Source organism: Haliotis asinina, chromosome 1 (assembly GCF_037392515.1).
Source record: "Haliotis asinina isolate JCU_RB_2024 chromosome 1, JCU_Hal_asi_v2, whole genome shotgun sequence".
NCBI classification, from domain to species: domain Eukaryota; kingdom Metazoa; phylum Mollusca; class Gastropoda; order Lepetellida; family Haliotidae; genus Haliotis; species Haliotis asinina.
Window position 1 is genome coordinate 83,245,228 of NC_090280.1, and position 23,357 is coordinate 83,268,584.

A 23,357-nucleotide genomic window follows, 5' to 3' on the forward strand; every position below is an offset into this window, starting at 1 on the left:
TTACCTATCTGGATTTCAACTGTGGAAGAGTTAAATCATTTTAGAATATCCTTGATTCGGTCCAGCCTTTGATTTCTCTCCCCATCGAGTTTGAAGAAAATGCGATATCATTTTTGGACGCAAAAATACATGCAAGGAGACCAACTGAAAACGGATATTAACTACAAGCCGGCGCACACGCATCAGTACTTACAATTCCATTCATGTCACCCACGGCACACAGAAATAAATATTCCAAGAAGAGTATATTATATTGAGATTAAACTAACTTACAAGAAAGTAATCAAAATCGATGTCAGTAACTGCAGTCGGCAGATCATCATATCCTAAGTAGGCAAGAGCAAAGCAAACGAAGCCTCTAGAAGCCATCAAGGCAGCACGGAACTCGGCCAGACCTCCAGTTATCCCAATCATGTCGACTACACCAGGAAATGGCCCTTCACCTGTGAACAATATATGTTCAGTCATATAAACTTTTAAATAAACGTTGAGGATAATTAAATTGCATTCTCAATGGAATTTCTAATCATTCTGGGGTGTGAATGTTCTTAGTGACTCAATATATTTCATCTAAGACATCTGGGGTGTTTCCACTCAATATTTCTGAACTCTAGGCCAGAGTCGCATAGTACAGTTACAATGGGTGAGTAGTACACGCGCCTTTCCGCTTTAACAATCTAATGGTATAGACACGTAGCAATAATCCGAAGAAGCTGTACTTTTTCTGTTGACAATAGTATGCAGAATTTGTAAAATGTCGGACAGGACGTCCATTTAGATGGCATATAATGTCTCCTTGGGTCTTCATACTTTCGACAGATGAGGACTTGGTATTGTAAATAATATCCCTGTCACACACTTTGCAGGGCTGACCCTTGGTATCATGATATATTCTTGTAAAATACATTAAACCATACTATCCACATGGAAACGGTAATAACGATACTGTTAATTTCCTCACACTTTTCACACATAAAATGTTATTTTAACGAAGACTATGCACATGAACATTTCCCAGTTTGAATACATCTGGTCCACTCTTGCTCGCAGGAAAAAAGCTGTAGCATCCTGAACTCCCTGTCCGAGCCATGCATATCCAAGACCCCGTTGGAACAATGTATTTTAAATCAACATAGCCATATTTCTAGCCTCCCTAGCACTTTCAAACCTATACAGTAGAATCTTATTGGCCTCTAAGGGATATTGATGATAATGTTGGTATTGATGTTGATCTGGGGATACCCACAAAGCGTTAACATGCTAGCAGTGCTTTTAAATCTGTGCGTGAGTGAGTGAGTGCGTGCGTGAGTTATTTAGCGTCATATCGGGAATATGTCAGTCATTTCAGAACAATCTAGTTTATATCGATTTGAAAACAATAACATTAAATATATAATAAATGAATAAAATTAGATAAAACCTGTTGTCGAAGGACCATAAAAACATCACAGTACCACAGCTATACACAATTAAACCTAGTGCGCTATTGTAAAGTGAAATCACTATAGATAAATAAAAAGCGGGCCATAAACCACCATCATCCGAAGGTAGATCACCATACAGATGAGCTGGCTGCCGGCAGGTACATCCTGGACTCTAGGACATGCTGCACCTGCAGTCTGTGCACTCAGATGGTACACACCATGCTGGTAGTGACAGCCGTGTATTTACTTTCATAATTACAGGTGTGCAACTTTGTTTAATTGTATATTTTATAGCAAATTCCAGTGACTATATTTAATAATGGTTTAGTCACAATTAAATTTCATAATAGTTTCCACTTAGTAATTACATATAATTTTACTTTATGATATCAATTTATAATGACACACCGAATGCTGGCAGTGGCAGCCCTGTATGCAATTTCATAATTACAGATGGCATGTAGCAAATAAACAAATTGGGCACCAGCCCAGTGGTCGTGTTTTATACCTGGGACACATGTTTATATTTTGTGTGGTCAATGCGACATCGTCGTATGATGACCTCTTCAAATCATGACCAACAGCCCAAGTCGGTATAACCAACATAAGGTTTTCATTCATGTAATTTATTAGCACCTGCTTGGGTGCTCCACGTCTTCTGCATCGATTCATACATGCATGCCTGGTCTAAACAGAGTTTTATAATCGGAGTGTGGGTAAGTGAGTAAGTTTAGTTTTACGTTGCATTCAGCTGGCAGTCTGTAAATACTCGAGTCCGAACCAGAATATGGAATCAGAAGTGGTGACACAGATATGCTGAGTGCTGCATTGGCAGTACGATCGGCCATTGTGTTCCCAGAAATACCAACGTGGCTGGGTAACCAGAAAAAGATAATGTCCTATTGCCCAATAGAAAGATAATTCTATAATTTAATAATTTCTATTAAAAGTGGATGTTTAACAGAAGGATTTTAGCCTGACTGCAAGAAAGAGAGTCTGAAAATATTATATATTGTTTATATTTTGGGGGTCTATAAACATATTTTGAGGCTGTTAGTATGGCGTTGGCGTCTGCTGTGAAAACAGGGCTATTGTCAGGTAATTGAGAAGAAATTGTTGTGGATCCAATGACAGTGGCACAAACTACTGCATCACCATTCTTGGATCCATCTTTAAATAAGGATTTATATGAATTATATTTGTTTCTTGATTGATTAAATTGTTGTTTATACGGTAATTCATTAGTTTCTGATTTTTTAAAAACAGAGGTTAATGTGAGGTCAACTTGTGGCCTAACCAACTGCCAAGGAGAAGAAAGAATACGGGAAGTAGATTTTCCAGCTCAGTGCGATCAGCAGAAAGTTAAAATGGAATCGAAAATTAGATCTAAAAACTTGTCCTCCTCAACAACTTTGATGGGGGTGCCATTAAAAATAATTCTTGGTCTTTATTCACCTCGTACTGTCTAAAGACTTAAAGACAAACCAATTGTGATTTAGAAAATTTAAAGCCGTTTTCCAAACACCATTTATTTATTTTGTCTAATCAAAGCTGCAGTTGCTGTTCAGTAGTATGCACATTCTTACTGCATCAAAAATGTTAAAATCATCCACAAAAAATTGATCCATCGATTAAATCATTTAGCATAATGGATAAACTGTTGATCTTGATAGTAAATAAAGTGACAGACAAAATACTGCCTCGAGGGACAAGATGATCCTGATTGTAATGATCAGACAGGGTTGAACCCACTCGGACTTGAAATTGCACGTCTTTTAAAAACAGGGACATAAAAAGAGATAAACGACCCCTTAAACCCACAATCATATAAATCCTTTAAAATGCCATGGCTCCACGTGGCACCTTATGCTTTCTCTAGATCAAAGAAGAACGATACTGCATGTTGTTTATTTACTAAAGTATTTTGACAAAGGATTCTATACTTCAATAACTACGATTTTCCCCCAAACCACTTTGAATATTTCTTATAAGGTTATTGGTTTCAAGATACCATGTTAACCTATTGTTTAACATTCGTTCCATAGTTTTACAGACACAATTCGTTACAGAGATCATCAGCATGATCCCGGTCAGGTTTTGGAATGAAAACTACAATGGCATTACGTCAGGAAGCTGTGAAATTCCCTCAAGTCCATATTGAAATATTTAGCACTGTTTCCAGACATGTTTCGGGCAGATGCTTCAGGATCTGATAGTGAATATCATCAGCCCCTGTTTCTGTATGTTTTCTTTTCCTGTAGTTTCTGATGAAGAATACTTGGCGTAGTTTGATGAAGAATGCTTGGCAAACGTTTCACCACGTTTATTGGCAATGTCTGATTTATTGGTTAATAAATTAGCAACTTCATTCAGATGGTGAACAGTGTGATGAAGCATGGTTGGCGAACGTTTCACCAATTTCATTGGCAATGCCAGATTTATTAGTTAATAAATTAGCACCGTCCTTCAGATGTTGAACAGTAGTCTTGGAACCTTTACCCTATAATCTTTGAATCATGTTCCACACCTTTGACATAGGTGAGCGTGAATATATTATAGAAAAATAAATACGCCAAGACTGATGCTTATTTTGTTTAAAAGCACGTCTGGCTCTGACATTAAATATTTTAGCGTTATCTAGCTTATGTACGGTAGGATGTCTACGAAAATACTTTTCATCTTTCTTCCTGCAGTTTTTGGCCTGTTTACATTTACAATTGAATCATGGCTTACGAATGTGTGGAACGGCGGAAGACTTCGGTATAGTTTGGTCAGCAATGTTATTTAGGATATCTGAATACAGTTGTATAGGATCGTCGTTTACAATCCCATTCAAATTTATTACACAAATTAGAATCAACAAGTGATATATCCAGGGATGCAAATAAGTGTCTTAAACGTCATTACAAATACACTAATTATTATCCAAAATAAATACCTCAATGACACAAGCGGATTGTGTCCGTTCATGTAACCCATGATGAGACATGGCGTCGGAAGCTGTTCATAGAGATTTTGAAGATCCGATTGTCGTATATTACACGAAGAGGGACTACACAAGCTGCACAGTGTCAAAGCATTGTGCAGGGTTAACCGAAGAGCAACAGTCTGAAGATTTGTATTAAGTGAGACGGGGCTGTGAATAAAAGCACTAAAAGTGAAGTGCCTCCAGCAGCTCTTTTCCTGGAGCGGAAACGGAGTGATAATTACTGCAATGTCTTAAGGTAAGGTATCAGTATTTTTAAGATATGTCTCCTGAAGAAGATCCTGTAGTAACAATTGTAATTCATTGAAGTTAGCCTTTAGACCTCTGCAATTACACTGAGCTATGTTGCAGTCGAAAATGGAGCCGTTTAAGCAGGTTTAACCTGAGATCGAGATAGAGATGAGTGAGTGAGTGAGTTAATATTTAACGTCACGGCGGCAATATTTCAGCCATATCGTGACGAAAACATTTATCAATGAAAAGGACTATATGTATATTATGAAACCTGTCAACGAAGGACATTAAAAGAACCAAAATATCACAAGTAGCATTACAACTAGCATGGAAAGTTAAAACTGATATCGCTATATGGACAGTACAATATAAACACAGGCTATAGATTGCCAACAACTGAAGGTAGATCACCATACTAGGGACCATGGGGACTTACAGTACCTGTGCTTCCTGTATGGACCCTAGCTGGATTTACACCATCCCTTCAGATGTTAGCAATTTAGTCACATCTAGTCACAAATTAAAAATACACATATACTACGATTAAAAACAGTGGAAAGTATAACGTACATGGAATGTTTTGGGACTGACGGACCCTCTCTGGAGGACAATAATTTTACAATACTTCAACCCCCTTTGAAGGTACAGCCACTAACAATTCTAGTTACTAATCTAAACTACCAATTATTAAAATACACCTATCTACAGGACATATTACTCACAATTCAACAATGAAATGAATTTCCTTGAAATGAAAACGCAGCATCTGAAAAGGTTTTCGAGGAGGAGACTGATCTGAAAATAAATTTCTTGCTTCATTGTAAGAGTTGTACATTTAAATTAAATATTTTGGACGAAGACAAGTACTGACCACCACAGATGACACATTTAAGATCAGTTGTGCACTCACAATTGTCACAACTTCAACTACAACGGAATCATCTTGCCGTATCAGTGCAAAATTTGGCTCCATGGCCAAACCGTTGACACTTGTAACATCGGAATGGATTCGGGACGTAGACCTCATCTCCGATGTTAGAGTAACCGGCTTTTATTGATGTAGGAAGTGTGAGTGAGTTAATATTTAACGTCACATCGGCAATATTCCAGCCATATCGTGACGGGAACAAACCACTGAAAAGGAATATATGTGTGTTATAAAACCTGTCGACAAAGGACAGTAAAACAACTACAGTATCACAATTTGAATTAAAACTAGCTTGGAAAGTTAAAACTAATATCAATATTCAGACAATACAATATAAAAACAGGCTATAGATCGCCAGCAACAGAAGGTAGATCACCATACTAGGGACCATGGGGACTTACAGTACCTTTGCTACCTGCATGGACCCTAGTTGGATTTACACCATCCCTTCAGCCGCTGGCGAGTGTACAATATGCTAGCCAAAATTAAAACAACACGAATACTACGATTAAAAGCCTGGTAGATTTAAATTTACTATGAATGTTTTTGGACTTACGTACCCTCTCAGGAGGACAATAATTTTACAATACTTCAACCCCCTTTGAGGGTACAGCCACTAACAATTCTAGTTACGAATCCAAACTACCAATTATTAAAATACATCTTTTTACAGAAACATATTGCTCACAATTCAATCAAAAAATCAATTTCTTTTAAAAAACCAATAATTAAATGAAAACTAACGCTGGTAAAAAGATCCTTCATAGTTTTAACTGTAAAATACATATCCCTTGTGATGGAGAATTCGACACAGTCAAGCAGAATATGCTTGACCGTGACTCTCTCATCACAAGGGATACAAAAAGGAGGATCCTCACCTTTTAACAGGTATGCATGGGTATATCTAGTGTGGCCAATACGACATCGTCGTAGTATGACCTCTTCAAATCTGGACTGACAACCCAAGTGGGTATAACCAATGTAAGGTTTTATCTCATGTAATTTATTTATACCAACTTGGGTGTCCCACTTCTTCTGCATCAGATCACGGATATAAGATCTAATGGTAGTTTTATAATCAGTGTAGGGAATAAGAAGTGGTGTCACAGATTTGTTGAGTTCTGCCTTGGCAGCAAGATCGGCCATTGCGTTACCAGAAATGCCTACATGGCTGGGTATCCAACAGAAGACGATGTCGTATTGGCCAGTAGCAAGATTATTATACAGTTCAATAATTTCAATTAAAAGTGGATGTTTACAAGAAAGATTTTTAATAGCCTGAAGGCAAGAGAGAGAGTCTGAATAGATTATATACTGTTTACGTTTCGGGTGTCTTTGAATATATTTAAGAGCTGTTAATATGGCGTTTACAAAAATAGAACTATTATCTGGTAATCTAGAAGATATTGTTCTGGATCCAATGACAGTGGCACAAGCCACTGCGCCACCGTCCTTGGATCCATCTGTAAATAAGGGTTTGTAATTGCTATATTGATGTTTTAATTGATTATATTCTTGTTTATATTGTAAGTCATTTGTTTCTGATTTTTTAAATGATGTTAAGGTTAGGTCAACTTGTGGCCTAACCAATTGCCAAGGAGGAGAAGAAAGAAGACGGGAAGGCGATATACTTTCCAGCTCAATGCCAGCAGAAGAAATAAATGGTTTAATTCTGTGCCCAAGAGGGGGGACAAGAGACGACTTTTTGTTATACAAATCCTCATAAAGCGGATTGTACACACAGTTATAGGCAGGGTTAGATTCGTTAGAATATAATTTAGTAATGTATTGTAAAGACAATTTTATACGACGTTGAGTAAGAGATGGTTCATCGGCCTCAACGTAAAGACTATCAATAGGTGACGTTCTGAAAGACCCAAGACAAAGTCTTAGACCTTGATGGTGGACAGAATCAAGAAGTTTAAGGTTGCTTTTGCAGGCTCCACCATATACGATGGAGCCATAATCGAGTTTCGAACGGACCAGTGATCGATATAGGTGTAAGAGGGTAGCCTCATCCCCTCCCCACTTTGAGTTGGAAACAACTTTCAACAAGTCAAGAGCCTTCAGGCATTTAGTTTTAAGAGATTTAATATGAGGCAGAAATGTTAAGTGGGAGTCAAAGATTAGGCCCAAGAACTTGGCCTCCTTTACAACTTTGATGGGAGTGCCATCTAGAGATAGTTCGGGGGCCTTATGTGGCTTATATTTTCTGCAAAAATGTATACAATTAGTTTTGGATTTAGAAAATTTAAAGCCGTTTTCAAGACACCATTTATTTATTTTGTTTAAACACATTTGCAGTTGCCGTTCAATGGTATGCATATTTTTACCACGACAAGAAATATTAAAATCATCCACAAACAACGATCCATCAATTGAATCGTTTAAAACTTTTGATAAACTATTTATCTTGATGCTAAAAAGTGTGACAGACAGAATACTGCCTTGTGGAACACCCTGATCCTGATTGTAATGATCAAACAGGGTAGAACCCACTCGAACTTGAAACTGTCTGTCATTTAAAAAGTTGGCTATAAATTGAGGTAAACGACCTCGCAAGCCGAAGTCATGTAAGTCTCGTAAAATACCATATTTCCAGGTTGTGTCATATGCTTTTTCGAGATCAAAAAAGATAGACACAGCATGTTGTTTATTAATTAGTGCGTTTTTAACAAATGATTCTAAACGCACTAAGTGATCGACAGTACTTCTGTTTTTGCGGAAACCACACTGTATATCAGTTATAAGGTTATTTGTTTCCAAGTACCAAACAAGTCGATTATTTATCATGCGTTCCATGGTCTTGCAAACACAGCTAGTTAGTGAAATAGGTCGATAATTGGATGGATCCGTATGATCACGTCCAGGTTTAGGTATTGGTACTACTATGGCGTCACGCCATGACGGAGGAAAGTTACCCGATGTCCAAATATCATCAAAAATATTGAGAAGAGTTTCTAGGCAGGATTCTGGTAAGTGCTTCAGGAGTTGATAATGTATGTTATCAGCTCCAGTAGCAGTGTCATGAGCTTGATCAAGAGCAGTATGGAGTTCATGAATAGAAAAAGTTTCATTATAATCTTCCCCATTATCAGAATTGAAATTAATAGTTTTCTTTTCTTCTTGTTTTTGATATTGCTGGAATTTTGGTACATAATTGGAAGAGGAAGAGTGTTTAGCAAGGGTTTCACCTAGTTTATTAGCAATATCTGATTTATCAGTAAGCAATTGATCTCCATGCCTAAGATGATGGACAGTAGATTTAGTACCTTTACCTTTAATTTTCTGGACCATGTTCCATACCTTGGACATTGGTGTCCGAGAATTTATTTTAGATACATAATTTTGCCAAGATTGGCGTTTATTCTGTTTAAAGGTACGCCGTGCTTTAGCATTTAAAATTTTAAATCTATTTAAATTATGCACCATAGGGTGGCGACGGAAATAATGTTCTGCTTTTTTTCTTGCCTTTCTAGCTTGTTTGCATTCATCGTTGAACCATGGTTTTCGAATATGTGGAACTGCAGAAGACTTTGGGATACACTCATCAGCAATGTCAATGAGTACATCTGAAAAACATTTAATAGCATCAGGAGCAGTAATAAAACGTTCGGGATTAAGTTTGCCAGTACAGAGAGATTCATATAGAGCCCAGTTGGCCGTTTTAAAATTCCATCGTGATGATGGAGGTACATCAGAGGGGCTCACAGGTTTTAGTATTGTAGGGAAATGGTCGCTCCCACACAAGTCATCGTGAACCGACCATTCAAATTCATTTAAGAGATTAGAGTCAGTAACTGATAAATCAAGAGCTGAATATGTCCCTGTGCCAGGATGTAAATATGTATGTGATCCGTCATTGTAAATGCAGAGATCATTATTTGAAAGAAAATCCTCAAGTAATTTACCTTTGGTGTTCGTAGTAGGACCACCCCAGAGTGGGTTATGGCCATTGAAATCGCCCATGATTATACAGGGTTTAGGAAGTTCATTGTAAAGAGCTTGTAGATCAGTTAACTGGACAGTGTATGAAGGTGGAATATACAATGAACAAAGCGTAAATGCAACTTGTAATGTAAGTCGCACAGCTACAGCTTGGAGATTTGTTTTAAGCGCTATTGAACTATGTATAACATTTTGCCGTACCAAGATTGATGATCCTCCACTTGCCCTATCACCGGGAGGTGAAAAATAATGGTATGCATTGAAATGACGGAGGTCGAGAGTATCAGTGTGTTTTAAATATGTTTCCTGTAGACACATTGCTGACGGTGTAAAATCCTGGATTAAAAGCTGCAATTCATTAAAATTAGTCCTTAGTCCTCTGCAATTCCACTGAATAATATTATTCTGATAACCTATCTTTTGGGGGGATTTATTGGGGATCTACCCCGCACCTTTTTGGTCGGCGACAGGCTGTGTGCCCTAGAGCGGACGTTTTCAGACACGTCCATGTCTTCGAGTGATCCATATTTGTTGTAAATTTGAATTTTATTCTCTGAACCTTTTGGGGCTCTGCCACTTAGCTTTTTCAAAGAATCAGGCTTCTTAGTTTTTGTTTTACTGGGTTGAGACCTTGTTGATGACTGAGAAGATATGTTATGATCAGGGGATGTTGCTGATTGAATCTGAGATGTACCAGGAAGTGATTCTGCAGTTTGAGTAGATATGGCAGGTGACAAAGGTTGAGGGGAATCCGTGTTCACCCAAGTCAAGTTTGTCTGACAGCTTGCAGATAATTTCATAATTGTGGATGTTGCGTCTGGGTTTGGTCTGGCAACGGAAGCATAGCTTTCCGTTTGTACTGAGCTCTGGACCAATTTCTTTGCATCTGCAAAACTGATGTTCTGTGTAAACTTTATTCTGTTAATGGCCATTTGTTGTTTCCACACAGGACATTCTTTAGAGAAAGATGGGTGATCCCCTGCGCAGTTTGTGCACTTTTTAACATGGCTGTCACAATCTTCTGTTGTGTGTGTTTTTTCACTACAATGAGCACACACAACAGACAATGTGCACGTATTTACACCATGGCCGAATTTTTGGCACTTGAAGCACCTCAGCGGATTCGGAATGTATGTATCAACATTGAGATTACAGTACCCTGCCTTAAGTGACTTTGGAGCAGTAGGCGATGAGAAGGAAAACAGATATGTGTTGGTTTTTATGGTTGTGTTGTTTTTACGGGTTGAGAAACGTTTGACATATAGTACACCCTGATCTCTCATCTCGGAAACGATATCTAGGTCAGACATGTCTGCAAGCAATCGATCACGATCTCGCACTATTCCCTTACTGGTGTTGAGTGTTTTGTGGGCCGTGACAGTAACCGGAGTACCAACAAAAGTGTCAATATTCAAAAGGTTGGTTGATTGTTGTTTTCTGGCACACTCAATCAACAGCGCACCAGAACGTAATCGTGGAATGTTCTTTACTTCGCCAGCAATGCCTTGGATACCTTTAGACACAGCAAACGGGTTCAGCTTCAAAGGTGTGTTATCTTTGGTCTCAATGACAAGGAAACGTGGCCAATAATCAATTTGTTTGGACGGTCTGAGGTCGTCAACGGGATCATTTTCGAGAGGACGTTTGCTCTTCTTAGTGGGGGTTTCGTAAGCCATGGTTAGTTATGTAGATTTCATCATCCGAGCTCCCCACCCACCACGGAGTATCACAAGGACGATGCTAAAGCAAGCGGGCCTCCAGTTTGCAGCACCAAGGATACCCGGATGATATACTCCAGTAGAAGAATTAGAAATAATTAGTCTACCAGATTGGCCCATGAGCCATCGCCTTCTGGCATAAGACTCTAGGCAAAGTTCAAAGCAACATAATTCAACATCAAACATGTTTTAGATATTAGAGCCAAGACCAAAATCAATCAAAATCAGTTCCAAATCATACTTGTGCAATGATAAATAAATTTATAATCTATGCACAGGGCTTGGCATGACCAGCCGATTGGTTGAACCGGGCCCATTCAACCTCCCGTCTAGGTGAAGTAAGGGTCGAAGGGGTGTGTTGAGCAAAGGGAACGCGGTCACAGGCCCCCAGTGCCCTCAACCCCCAGACTCCCGTCCTCCACCGACACAGGGCCGCAACCCACGGCAAACGGGTTGGTGGACCGAATATGCCCCCGGATCCACACGGGGGGTTGGCGAGCACTTAGCGTTACCCAGCACCCACCACGAGGAGGTGGCTCGCCACGGGTGCCTGATGTAGGAAGTATTGCTTACGAAAAAATGAAAAAGAAATATGTGTGAGTGTTCACAGCATTTCCACCTCTTGCACTTTACAGCGGTTTTGCCTTGAGACGTCAGTTCAGCTGCTATGTGCCCCTCCGCCATGTCCGACAGACAGCGATATGTCACTATGCCTCGGCAAGAACTGAGTGACTTGTGAGCAGAAACAACAACTTCTAAGAAAATGCTCAAGACGCATCAGTTTATCAGATTTTTTTCTCCCATCACATTCCACGAGGGTTGATCCACAACGAAGAAGAATGAAGTTTTTCACCTCCCCACAAACAATTTAGATTCCTTAGATATTGCCAAGGGATTCTGTTTTAGGGAAAGTGGAACTCGTGAAGAAAAATCTTCATCAGATGAAAGAGAATCCACATGTCTGTTTTTGTTTGTTTGTTTGTTTTCAGTGAAGCAGGGTGTGCAGTTAAAGCCACGTTGAAAGAATAAGTTCCAGCGTCGCTGCTCCCCACCCGCCATCGAGTGTCAACACGGACGGTACAGAAGTGGAAGCAAACCTACGACACCAGGGTTACAGTAATGCCTTAGTCCATAAATAAGGATATGACAAGCTGTTGTTAATAAAAGAAAGAAGAACTCTCAGTAATCACCGTTCCATATCACAAGATTGGCCCATCAGCCAAAGTCTTCTGGCATTGTACTCTTGGTAAACATATAAAATATATTGTTAAATACAAACATTCAATGTAAATAAAATGCCCAATAATGTACAATACGTGCATACACAGGGCGTGGTTGCATAAGCCGATTGATAGAATCGAGCCAATTCTACCATGCATCTAGATGAAGTAAGAGCAAAAAATGGTATGTTGGGCAACAGTAACACGGTTCCAATCTCTAGACGCCCTCAGTCACCAGGATCCTGTCCTCCACCAACATAGGGGCGCAAGCCACGGCAAACAGGTTGCCCAATTTGGTCGCCTCTTACGACCAGCAATGGAGTGCCGTAGACACATTCTGTCCCGGGTTCAAATGGGAGAAGAGCGCTTTACGTTACCCAGCAACCACCACAAGGAGGTGGCTCTTGGTGGGTGCCTTTTAAATCTTTGAATACCACACACCTTAAATAAAAACGATATAATTATCAGGATCCAAGTGTCAAGATTTTAAAAGCTGGTTCATATGAGAGATTTTCAAACTTAAACGGTTATGAGAGTCTTCTTAGCTTTAAGAGTCAGATCGTTTATTGATGCCTATCAAATAAGATTTCTAGTAACTAGCATGCTAAGGTATCTGTGTGATGATGAAACTCTAATTGCAGCGGGTTTGTAGGTCTACTTTCCCGTTTTGGAAAGTCTGCCCCATGTATAAATACAATATATGTCTTACTTAAACTTACTTGGCGATGTTTCGCAGTAATTCTCTAAAAGATCAATTTGTTTTGGAGTCCAATTACCGTACTAGGAAACAGAACAACGTCATCAACAAATAAAGAAGAAACAGATCGACAGATTAAGGGAATAACTTAACGACATTTCTAAAAGTGGACATGATTTCATCGACCATTTTATTAATGAAAAATGAGAACAGAAACCGACTAAGAACACAACCTTGCCGCACCCCTAGAGGACATTTAGATACTTCTGTTTACGTCATTCGATGTACACACAAATGCGTTCACGGTTTGGTACACGGATCACAACACTTTATCCCTTTTTTAACCTTGTCGGTTCTTTGTGAACAGATACTAGTGCTTTTGTCTTTTGACTGTATCGCACGCTTTGGAAAAATCATTGATAAAGCATAGAATTGTCCACCCTTTTTTGAGAGGTTTTCGCTCTTAATGGCCTGTAGGGTAAAGATATTATCATCTCTAGATTGTCGTGATCGGAAACCAGCTTGTTCCTCTTTAATTGTATTGCTACACTCACCCCAAAATACAAGTCTCCTGTTTACGATATTTTTATATAATTTACACATACACTTAGACGTTATGTGGTACGGTAACTTGCAGAGAACAGTTTTCTCTCCATTTTATAAAATGGGAAAATGGTAGCTTTTGGGGAGGGCAAAGGAAACACTCCTTTATAACAAAGACAATTAAATAATATTATGCTTTGTAGAAAAGGTAGGCGAAAAAGTGCTGAAGATTTTCGCTATGTAACCATCTCGCTTTATGTTGCCTTGAGCCTGGTAATACTGGAGTATAGAGCATACTGGAGTACTAATTTGTGAATCAAATATACCATCGGGGTTTGCAAGTCACATTGACTTGTACAAGATGTAATCATAGAACAGGAGATCGTCGCGGGGGTCATTCTGGTTTCCGGCAAACAGGTTCCGAAAGAGGTTAAACCAGGCCTCTGGAGATACACTACCATTTTTCGAGGTTGAAACCCTACCGGTCAGGAGATCCAGCTGTTGCCAGAACGTTTTAAGATCACCCACTGAGTCATTCATCTCAATTAATCGAAGTGCACTTGGCCGTCTTACAAGCTGGTTTGTATGCATTTCTACTTGTTAAGTAAGCGACTAGAGATGCCTCATCATTGCCTTTACGAAATATGTTGAAGAAATAACAGCGCTGGTGTTTAAAAGATTAACACGCATTGTTAAACCAGTTATGTGCCTTGCTGCGTGATTTAACAACTCGTGTCATACAATCAGCTGACCTCCGTAAATATGCATACTCCTTGTTCAGTATCAAATAAAGAAAATACTTAGCAGCATTCAAAGCGTCAGATGAGCTTTCGAGCACTGACACAAATATCTCTGAGATCGTGCTTCCACGTTTTACTTGGTAAAGCATGAATCAGTAGTAAAAGTGCTGTTATCAGCAATATCACCCGAACATGTGTTGGTAGGTAATGGGAATTTAATTGGCAGGTGTTCAGAATCAGGTTTTGAAAGGATGTGAAAAGAAAATATTACTCTGCAAATGGGTTCTGATTCAATAACATAATAACACAGCAACCTTTATTACGTATGACAGTGAAATCACTAACACCTATATCGTTTCCGACCCGTGAAGATCCCGGGGTAGAGTAGGCGACTATGCTTGTCGTAAGAGGCGACTAACGGGATCGGGTGGTCAGTCTCGCTGAATTGTTTGACATGGCATCGGTTCCCAAATGCGCAGATCGATGCTCATGTTGTTCATCACTGAATTGTCTGGTTCAGACTCGATCATTTACAGCCCATCATATAGCTGGAATATTGCTGAGTGAGGCGTTAAACTAAACTCACTCACTTTATCGCTTCCACAGCGGCCACTGATCATGTGCAAGTTGATGGTGTCTACATAGCTCCATCAGGTATTTACCAAATACAAACACCGTTCTCACAAGAGAACTGTAGGTCCTTAAAATGATCAGATACGTAATCATTCATTTCTTCAAAGTCGTGAGCAATGTACTTATAATCAATGTCGTCATTTATTTTGCCGTAATTGTATTGTCTGTATCGACGGCTCTGGTTGGAAAACATGCATTTCACACTCAGGTATCCTGTATAAACTTTTGTGTCCCACAAACAGTTCAGTATTGACACCTTTCCGTCTTCTTTCCTCTCCTCCATGGCAGTTGGTTAGGCCACAGGTTGACCTAACATTAACTACATTTAAAAAATCAGAAACGAATGAATTACAGTATAAACAAGAATATAATCAATTGAAACATACATATAACAATTACAAATCCTTATTTACAGATGGGTCCAAGGACGGTGGTGCAGTTGCTTGCGCTACTGTCATTGGATCCAGAACAATATCTTCTAGATTACCAGATAATAGTTCTATTTTCACAGCAGAAGTTAACGCCATATTAACAGCTCTCAAATATATTCAAAGACACCCGAAACGTAAACAGTATATAATATATTCCGACTCTCTTTCTTGCCTTCGGGCTATTAAATATATTTCTTGTAAACATCCACTTTTAATTGAAATTATTGAATTGTATAATGATCTTGCAACTGGCCAATACGACATCGTCTTTTTTTGGTTACCTAGTCACGTAGGTATTTCTGGGAATGTGATGGCTGATCTTGCTGCCAAGGCAACACTCAACAAATCTGTGACACCACTTCTTCTTCCACATTCAGATTACAAAGCTTGCATTAGAACGTATATCCGTGATCTGATGCAGAAGAAGTGGGACACTCAAGTAGGTATCAATAAATTACATGAAATAAAACCGTATATTGGCTACACCTACTTAGGTTGTCAGTTCAGATTTGAGGAGGTCATCATGCGACGATGTCGTATTGGCCACACAAGATATACACATAAATATTTGCTTAAAGGTGAGGATCCTCCATTTTGTATCCTTTGTGATGGAATAATCACAGTCAAGCATATCCTGCTTGACTGTTGAGTATTCCATCACAAGGGATCAGTATTTTAATTCACGAACTCTGAAGGATCTTTTTAATAACACAAGCTCTCATTTAATCATTGCATTTTTAAAAGAATTAGATTTATTGACAGAGTATAGAAATAGATAAATATTTTATTATTGGTAGTTTAAATTGGTAACTGTGCTTGTTAGTGGCTGTATCCTCAAAGGGGGTTGAAGTACTGTAAAACTATTGTCCCCCTGAGAGGGTACGTAAGTCCACAAACATTCAAAGTGAATTCAAACTTTCACGTTTTTAATCGTAGCATAAGTGTCGTTTTATTTGCATGGCTAGATTTCCCAAATTGCTGATGGCTGAGGGGATGATGTAAATCCAGCTAGTCCATGCAGGTAGCAAAGGTACTGTAAGTCCCCATGGTCCCTAGTATGGTGATCTACTTTCAGTTGTTAGCAATCTATAGCCCATTTTTATCTTGTATTGTCCTCTATAGATAAATTGTTTTAGGTATAGTTACTAGTTTTATATTCTACTCTGTGATATTTTGGTTGTTTTACTGTCCTTCGTTGACAGGTTTTATAATAGATATATATATTTCATTTCAGTCTTAAATGTTCTCGTCACGCTATGGCTGAGATATTGCCGATGTGACGTTAAATATTAACTCACTCACTCACTCAGTATTGACACTGGAAGGTGGTCACGCCAAAGACTGACGACTGAGCAGAGGGTAATAGCCATAGGAAAGTTTGCTAGAAGACAGCTCTGCACACGCTGTAGAAAGACAATTTGGTTGTCATCTTACCACCGTTTGTTACGGGAGTGTGTTTTTTTTCTAATTTCTGTAGTCAATGATGAGGTGATAATTGTTATGGTGTGGTTCAATCGCCACAGTATTTTAATGGTACACCTTTTTTCATAGCGCGACAGAGTTGCCTCTTCCGGCTATGGAGAAAGTGTTAAGAGAATGGCGATACAACAACGCTTTGTATGCTTACATTTGGAATTATACTTGGGTTGTGTGCCTTTGCCTATGAACGTCTGTCAACAACATCATCAACATTCAAGATTGACACTCCGTACCTGACTGCTCACTTTGAAGTTAATCTATCTCATCTCTCAGAGAGAGAGAGAGAGAGAGAGAGAAAGAGAGAGAGAGAGAGAGATTAACTGAAGCTTGTGTAGGTATTACCTGCAGGGAAGAAGAGAGCTCCTCTCAGGGAACCTTCCCGAACGACAATCCTCCTCACAGTTCTGTGTTTGTACCAGCGTTCTAATTCGTCTGTGGCCAGCACCACTGTCGAGTCCACGTGGAGGTCATCCAAAGGAACGTGGCCATCTATCACAGATAGCTTCAATACAAGAGGTGTCGTCACATCTCGTTTTCTAAGAAGTGGATTCTTTGAAATTCCTGGAACAGGCTTCATACTCCAGATGAGTCCCATCCTGTCAACACCTGGATAAAAAATACATGGTGATACATGCGTGTTTAGGAATAGGAAATCACATGTCCTATGACTATTAACACAGTGAAAGAGATCTGTTATATACTACACACATAAAGAAACTGTGCCTACAAAAAATAAAATCTAAATTTATCAAACCTGTGTAGACACATAAGGATTTAAAGTCAGAGATTAGTGACATATATGTAACAGTGTGTAAATAAATGTCATACCAATATGTTAAACTTCATAATTTTAAACTTAGGTATAAAAAAACTTTATCATTTCTGAAGAGGTCTGTGTTAACACCAACATTTGCACTGATTCACTAACTCCCTGGTAAGGTAGTTGCAGCTGGTAGCTTGTAGTCTGTTATTAAGAGTCAGTAATTTGTGTCAAGTCCAATCTCTGCACTGGCCTGTTGTCAAGGTTTCTGTTGTTTGATAGATTTCACCTTCTTGTCATATTTAAAGCTTTGTACTGCCTTTCACTTGTGGTAGTCCACATTTTCTCTTTTTCACCACCAAAGCGCAACACCAGCACATGTACGGGGTAAGTTAAGTTAAGTTAGATAACCTCTTCAAATCTGGACTGACAACCCAAGTGAGTGACCTTTCGAGAAAATCCTAGAGACAAGAAAATAGTTACACGATGACTTATGCGAACACCATTGTTTTACCAGGTGTTGCACATTTGTAACATCCTCAAATTGAACATAACAGAGATAAACCCGCAGTTGTTGTAATGCATTATTGTGTAAATAACCACGTTAATGAAAGTGTGCACAATACGAACCCGAGCTCGAAAGGTCGTCTTAATTCCAATTAAGATGATTCGTGTCTAAAGATGTCTATCATAACGATTATTGGGGTGTTTAGGTGAAGCAGCCATTTTCGCATACCTCTGTACGTTCCACCTAGAGAAGCATGTTGAGCAGCGTTGACCTGTCCTTGTTGGTTTGCTAGAAAATGGCCACATGAGCTGAACACTGCCTTTCCTTCCTCCACCCATACTTTTACCGTCACGGGCTGTTGTGGACGAAGACCGCTGACTGTGATGGATACTTTTTCGTCAACAAGCGCCACACGAGGACTGATATTCACAAAAACCATGCTGGAATATCTTTGGCTGTGACTGGCGACGAGCCCTGATATTGCCTTAATGTAACGCTTATCACGCAAAGCAAACATCCCAACTACTTTACAAGCAACCTTAGAGGTTATTGGTTTCTTGCCTATTCCTATCTATCTAAATACGACAGAAGCATTCATGTCTGCTTTGACGTGCAGGTATTATTTAGTAAAAATTACATTTACGTAAATCATGACGGATTGAGCTTGGCAACAGCTGGTGAGTCTAGCCAACGTTCTCATTTAATGTTGCATGTATATAATTCAGGGTTCAAGCCCACTGTCCCGACTTCCATGCTATACCAATACAACATAGTTCAGATCAGATTCAATGTATTTGTATAAGGTGTGGTTGGGGGCATTTTATGGAAACGACAGCCGCCAAACCACAATATCATAGCCTCCTTGATGTTCATGCAAAACAGAATGTTTCATCTTAAACCCAGACATCATATATTATCAATTACATTCGCACCAGCAGCGGTACTTTTCCACTCAAACAAATCTGGAGTGACAAAACATCCCATGCATCATTTCTTTGCTTTCCCCTTGGACATATACAGCAGGGAGAGATTTAACAACTCCAGTAATATTTACAGTATTCATAATGGCATTATTCCAGCAATGAAGTGACGAGATCAACTTTACATTTCATACCATTCTAGGTCAATGGTCCAAAAAATATTTAGGAGATTTATCGTGAGTGAATGAGTTTAGTTTTACGAGGAAATCAGCAATATTTCAGATATATGGCGGAGGGCTGTAAATAATCGGGTCTGTTCGAGACAATCCAGTGATCAACAACATGAACATCGATCTGCGCAATTGGGAACCGAGGACATGTGTCAACCAAGTAAGTGAGCCTCACCACCCGATCCCGTTAGTTGCCTCTTACAACAAGCATAGTCGCCTTTTTTTGGCAAGCATGGGTTGCTGAAGGCCTATTCTACCCCGGGACCTTCTCGGGTGAGGAGATTTATCGGAGTCAATCAATGTTGATATGATATCATTTAATGTTTTGGGAGTGCATCACTTCTTTTTACTTCCTTATTTGGAATGTAGTCGCTTTTTAAAGATGATTCGTGTATGGCATGTAATTTGTGTGTATACGATTTTCATTTTAGAAAAAAACCGACTAGAAACAAACACTAACAAATGTGTGATGCAAGATGAGTGTTACAATTAATGTTCTAAGTAATTTCTCGACCTTCTTGAAAAAAAACGTCAAAATCAAGAATGAGACCCCATGCACGCGTATATCATGCCTGGTGTTTAGGGTTGGTAATAGAGGGAAATGATGATTCGTTCATTAGATTTCTGTTCTTGAAACGTTTGTTAACGTTTACACTTCCTATCCAAACTGAAAGTTCGTTATCCCCTACTTGTTTTGAAGAGTATATTTTCATTTAAACAAACAGTTCGTTCTTCTCTTTACAAAACTACAATCAAACGCCCGCTCACACTGGAAAACACATCTGTCAGATTGCTTGCATCATAATGGGAGTTCACTGAAAAGTGATCACAGGCAAGCAAAATATGCTAGAAGGTGAACACTTCATCGCAAGAGACACATATGTAGGTTCATCCCTATACGTTTTCAGCAGACAGTCATGAGTAAAACGGCTGTGGCCAATACGACATCTTGGTGGAACTACTTCATCTCGTCTTGACTGACAATCGACGTAGATATTACTACTGTTTGACTTCAGTTCCTGAAGTTCATTTTCTCCTACCTGGGTGTCCCACCTTTTTGGCATAAAGTCACGGGTATAACTTTACATGTTGGGCTTGAAATCTCTGTACAGGATGAGTTATGGAGATAAGGGTTTCTAAAGGACCGCCATAGCTGCAAAATCGGCCTTTGTGTTACCTGTTATACAGACGTGACCCGGCAACCAGCAGAGGACGATGTCACATTGGTCAAAAGAAAGATTGTTGTAAAGTTCTAAAATGTTTAGGATGATAGGGTGACTTGTAGTAACATTCTGAAGTACCTGAAGGCAAGATCATGAATTTGTAAAAACGATGACGTTTTTTCGAGTAGTTCTGGTGTTTAATATAGGCCAAAGCTGTGAAGATAGCTTGGACCTTAGTTGTGAAGATGAGGAAGTTAATATTTATCGTCACATCGGCAGTATTGCGGTCATATCGTGACGAGAACAATTAAGAATTACATTGTATTACATTGAAAATTGAAAATTAAAACCCATTTGACAAAGAGTAAAACCACTCATATACCACAGGTATCCATTTAAAACTAATAATTAGATCTGAAAGAGTTGAACGACAGAGGACAATACAATATAGAACGGGCTACACATTACCAACAACTGAAGGTAGATTAACATACTAGGCAACACAGGGACTTACATGAGTACATTTGCTTCCTGCATAAGCCTTAGCTCTAGGGCCTTGGTGGTGGATAGAATCTGTTTTCCTAGATTGATTTGGCAGGCGCCACCATTATCAATGGAGTTGTAATCCATACTGTTTCCACGGCACAAAATATTGAGTGAGTGAGTTAAAAATAAAACGTCACATCGGTAATATTATCGTGACGAAAGCAATATATATGAGAAACATGAAAACATTTTGAAGAATGAAACCTGTCACAATGGGCAATAAAATATTAGGCTATCACAGATATGTGTATAAAAGTAGCGTGGAAAAGTGAAACACTCTAGCAATTAAAGCAGACAATACAATATGAAACACAGGTTATAGATCACCAACAACTGAAGGTAGATCGCCATACCAGGTACAGTGGCATGAAATATTGAAAACGTCCATGGACCCTTCAATACAACTATTTGAAACTTTGGGGAGGCTTTTCTGATGCTGGAGGCACCCGTGGCGAGCCACCTCCTCGTGGTGGGTGCTGGATAACGCTAAGAGCTCGCCGACACCCCCGTAGTGGACCCGGGGGGATATTTGGTCCACCAACCCGTTTGCCGTGGGTTGCGGCCCTGTGTCGGCGGAGGAAGGGATCCTGGTGGTTGAGAGCAATAGGAGCTTGCAACCGTGTTCCTGTTGCTCAATACACCACTTCGGCCCTGACTTCGCATAGACGGGTGGTCGAATGGGCCCGGTTCGACCAATCGGCTGGTCATGCCAAGCCCTGTGCATGGCTTTTCTATATATGTCATTGCACAAATTTGATTTGAACTTGTTTTACTTTCGGTCTTGGCTTAATTGCTCATCTAAAATGTTTATTGATTTTGAAATCTGATGTTGTGAACTTTGCCTAGAGTCTTATGCCCAGAAGGCGGTGGCTCATGGGCCAATCTGGTGGGATATATCTTTTCAAGATATTTTCTGCTTGAGTATACCCTCCTAGTATCCTTGGTACCGTCTGCAGGAGATCCACAGGCATGAGGCATCGTCCTTGTTGACACTCCATGGTGGGTGGGGAGCTAGGAGGGTGAATCATATATTTTTCTACCATGGCACCCCCACTTAAAAAACGATCACACGAATCTGATGATTCGTTATCTTCAGATGATGAGTCGCGTACAACGTCCAGTAACCCTGATAATTGGCCTCGTTTCATTGTGATGTGTGCCCCTGAAGGGGGCCCTCTCAAGTTAAATCCCTTTGCTGTGTCAAAAGACATTGAAGGTTTGGTTGGGGAGGTGAAAGACATTAAAAAGTTGAGATCTGATTCCCTGCTAATCGAATGCAGGAAAGAAATACAGTCAAAAATTCTGCTCAAAACAAAGTCTCTAGCAAATGTTCCTGTAGAGGTGTCCCCTCACAGGACATTAAATACCAGCAAAGGCATCGTCCGTGATACTGGACGTTGCCTTTCAGACATGAGTGAACTTGACATAGTTACTGAACTACAATCACATGGTGTTACTCATGTTAAACGCTTTACAGTCAAAAAGAATAATGATGTCTTCAAGACAAATACTTACTTGTTTACATTTTGTCTCTCGATGCCTCCAAAATCTCTGAAAGCAGGATACTGCAACTTAAGGGTTGATACTTTTATCCCCAACCCCTTGAGGTGCTATAATTGCCAAAAGTATGGGCACGGATCCAAGTCATGCCACAATCCAGCTGCATGCCAACGATGCGCTGGAGCGTGCAAAGATAGTACCCTTTGTGATAACACACCTGTATGTGTAAACTGCTCTGGTTGCCATCCCTCTTCATCCAAGGAATGTCCTTCATGGAAGTTACAATCTAAGATTTCACGGGTGAAGCATGAGAAAAACGTTTCGTTCTTTGAAGCAAAACAGATCGTTCTGGCACAAGAACAGTCGGGCCCGAGTTATGCTGCTGTTGTTTCTGCTTCTGTGCAGGCCTCTAAACCAAAACACGTTTCATGCAGTTCAGTCGGTTGTCAAACGGATTACACGTTGGCTAGTACATCAGCTCCAACATTGCTGTCTGCTGAAATACAGGCGAGTTCTTCAAAAGAAACTTCCAGCGTACAAACTATTGTTCAGTCTAAGGTTTCCTCTGGGAAGGATTCATCTGCTTCTCAGAAACAGGCATCTAAATCAGACTCTAATGTGAAGTCAAATGTGAACATTACATCGAGATCGAGCAATGAAATCACGAAGAAAAATCAACGTAACAGGCCTCCTAAGGGGTCTAATGATCAGGTCCAACTATATAATAAGTTTGGATCACTTGAGGCCAT

The 23,357-nt window shown here is 39.6% G+C and overlaps 1 protein-coding gene across 1 annotated transcript in view; it reads right to left on the reverse strand.

Annotated features, from left to right (window-relative positions):
- LOC137298202 (acyl-coenzyme A amino acid N-acyltransferase 1-like) overlaps positions 1-18,884 on the reverse strand; it is a 28,098-nt gene extending 9,214 nt beyond the window's left edge. Inside the window, exons 1-3 of the mRNA XM_067830372.1 lie at positions 18,478-18,884; positions 17,324-17,587; positions 274-443 (exon numbers count right to left, since the gene is read on the reverse strand). Coding sequence (XP_067686473.1) covers positions 274-443; positions 17,324-17,587; positions 18,478-18,766 — 723 coding nt within the window. The 5' untranslated portion in view covers positions 18,767-18,884. The remainder of the gene's footprint in view (positions 1-273; positions 444-17,323; positions 17,588-18,477) is intronic.
- Positions 18,885-23,357: the final 4,473 nt, after the last annotated feature.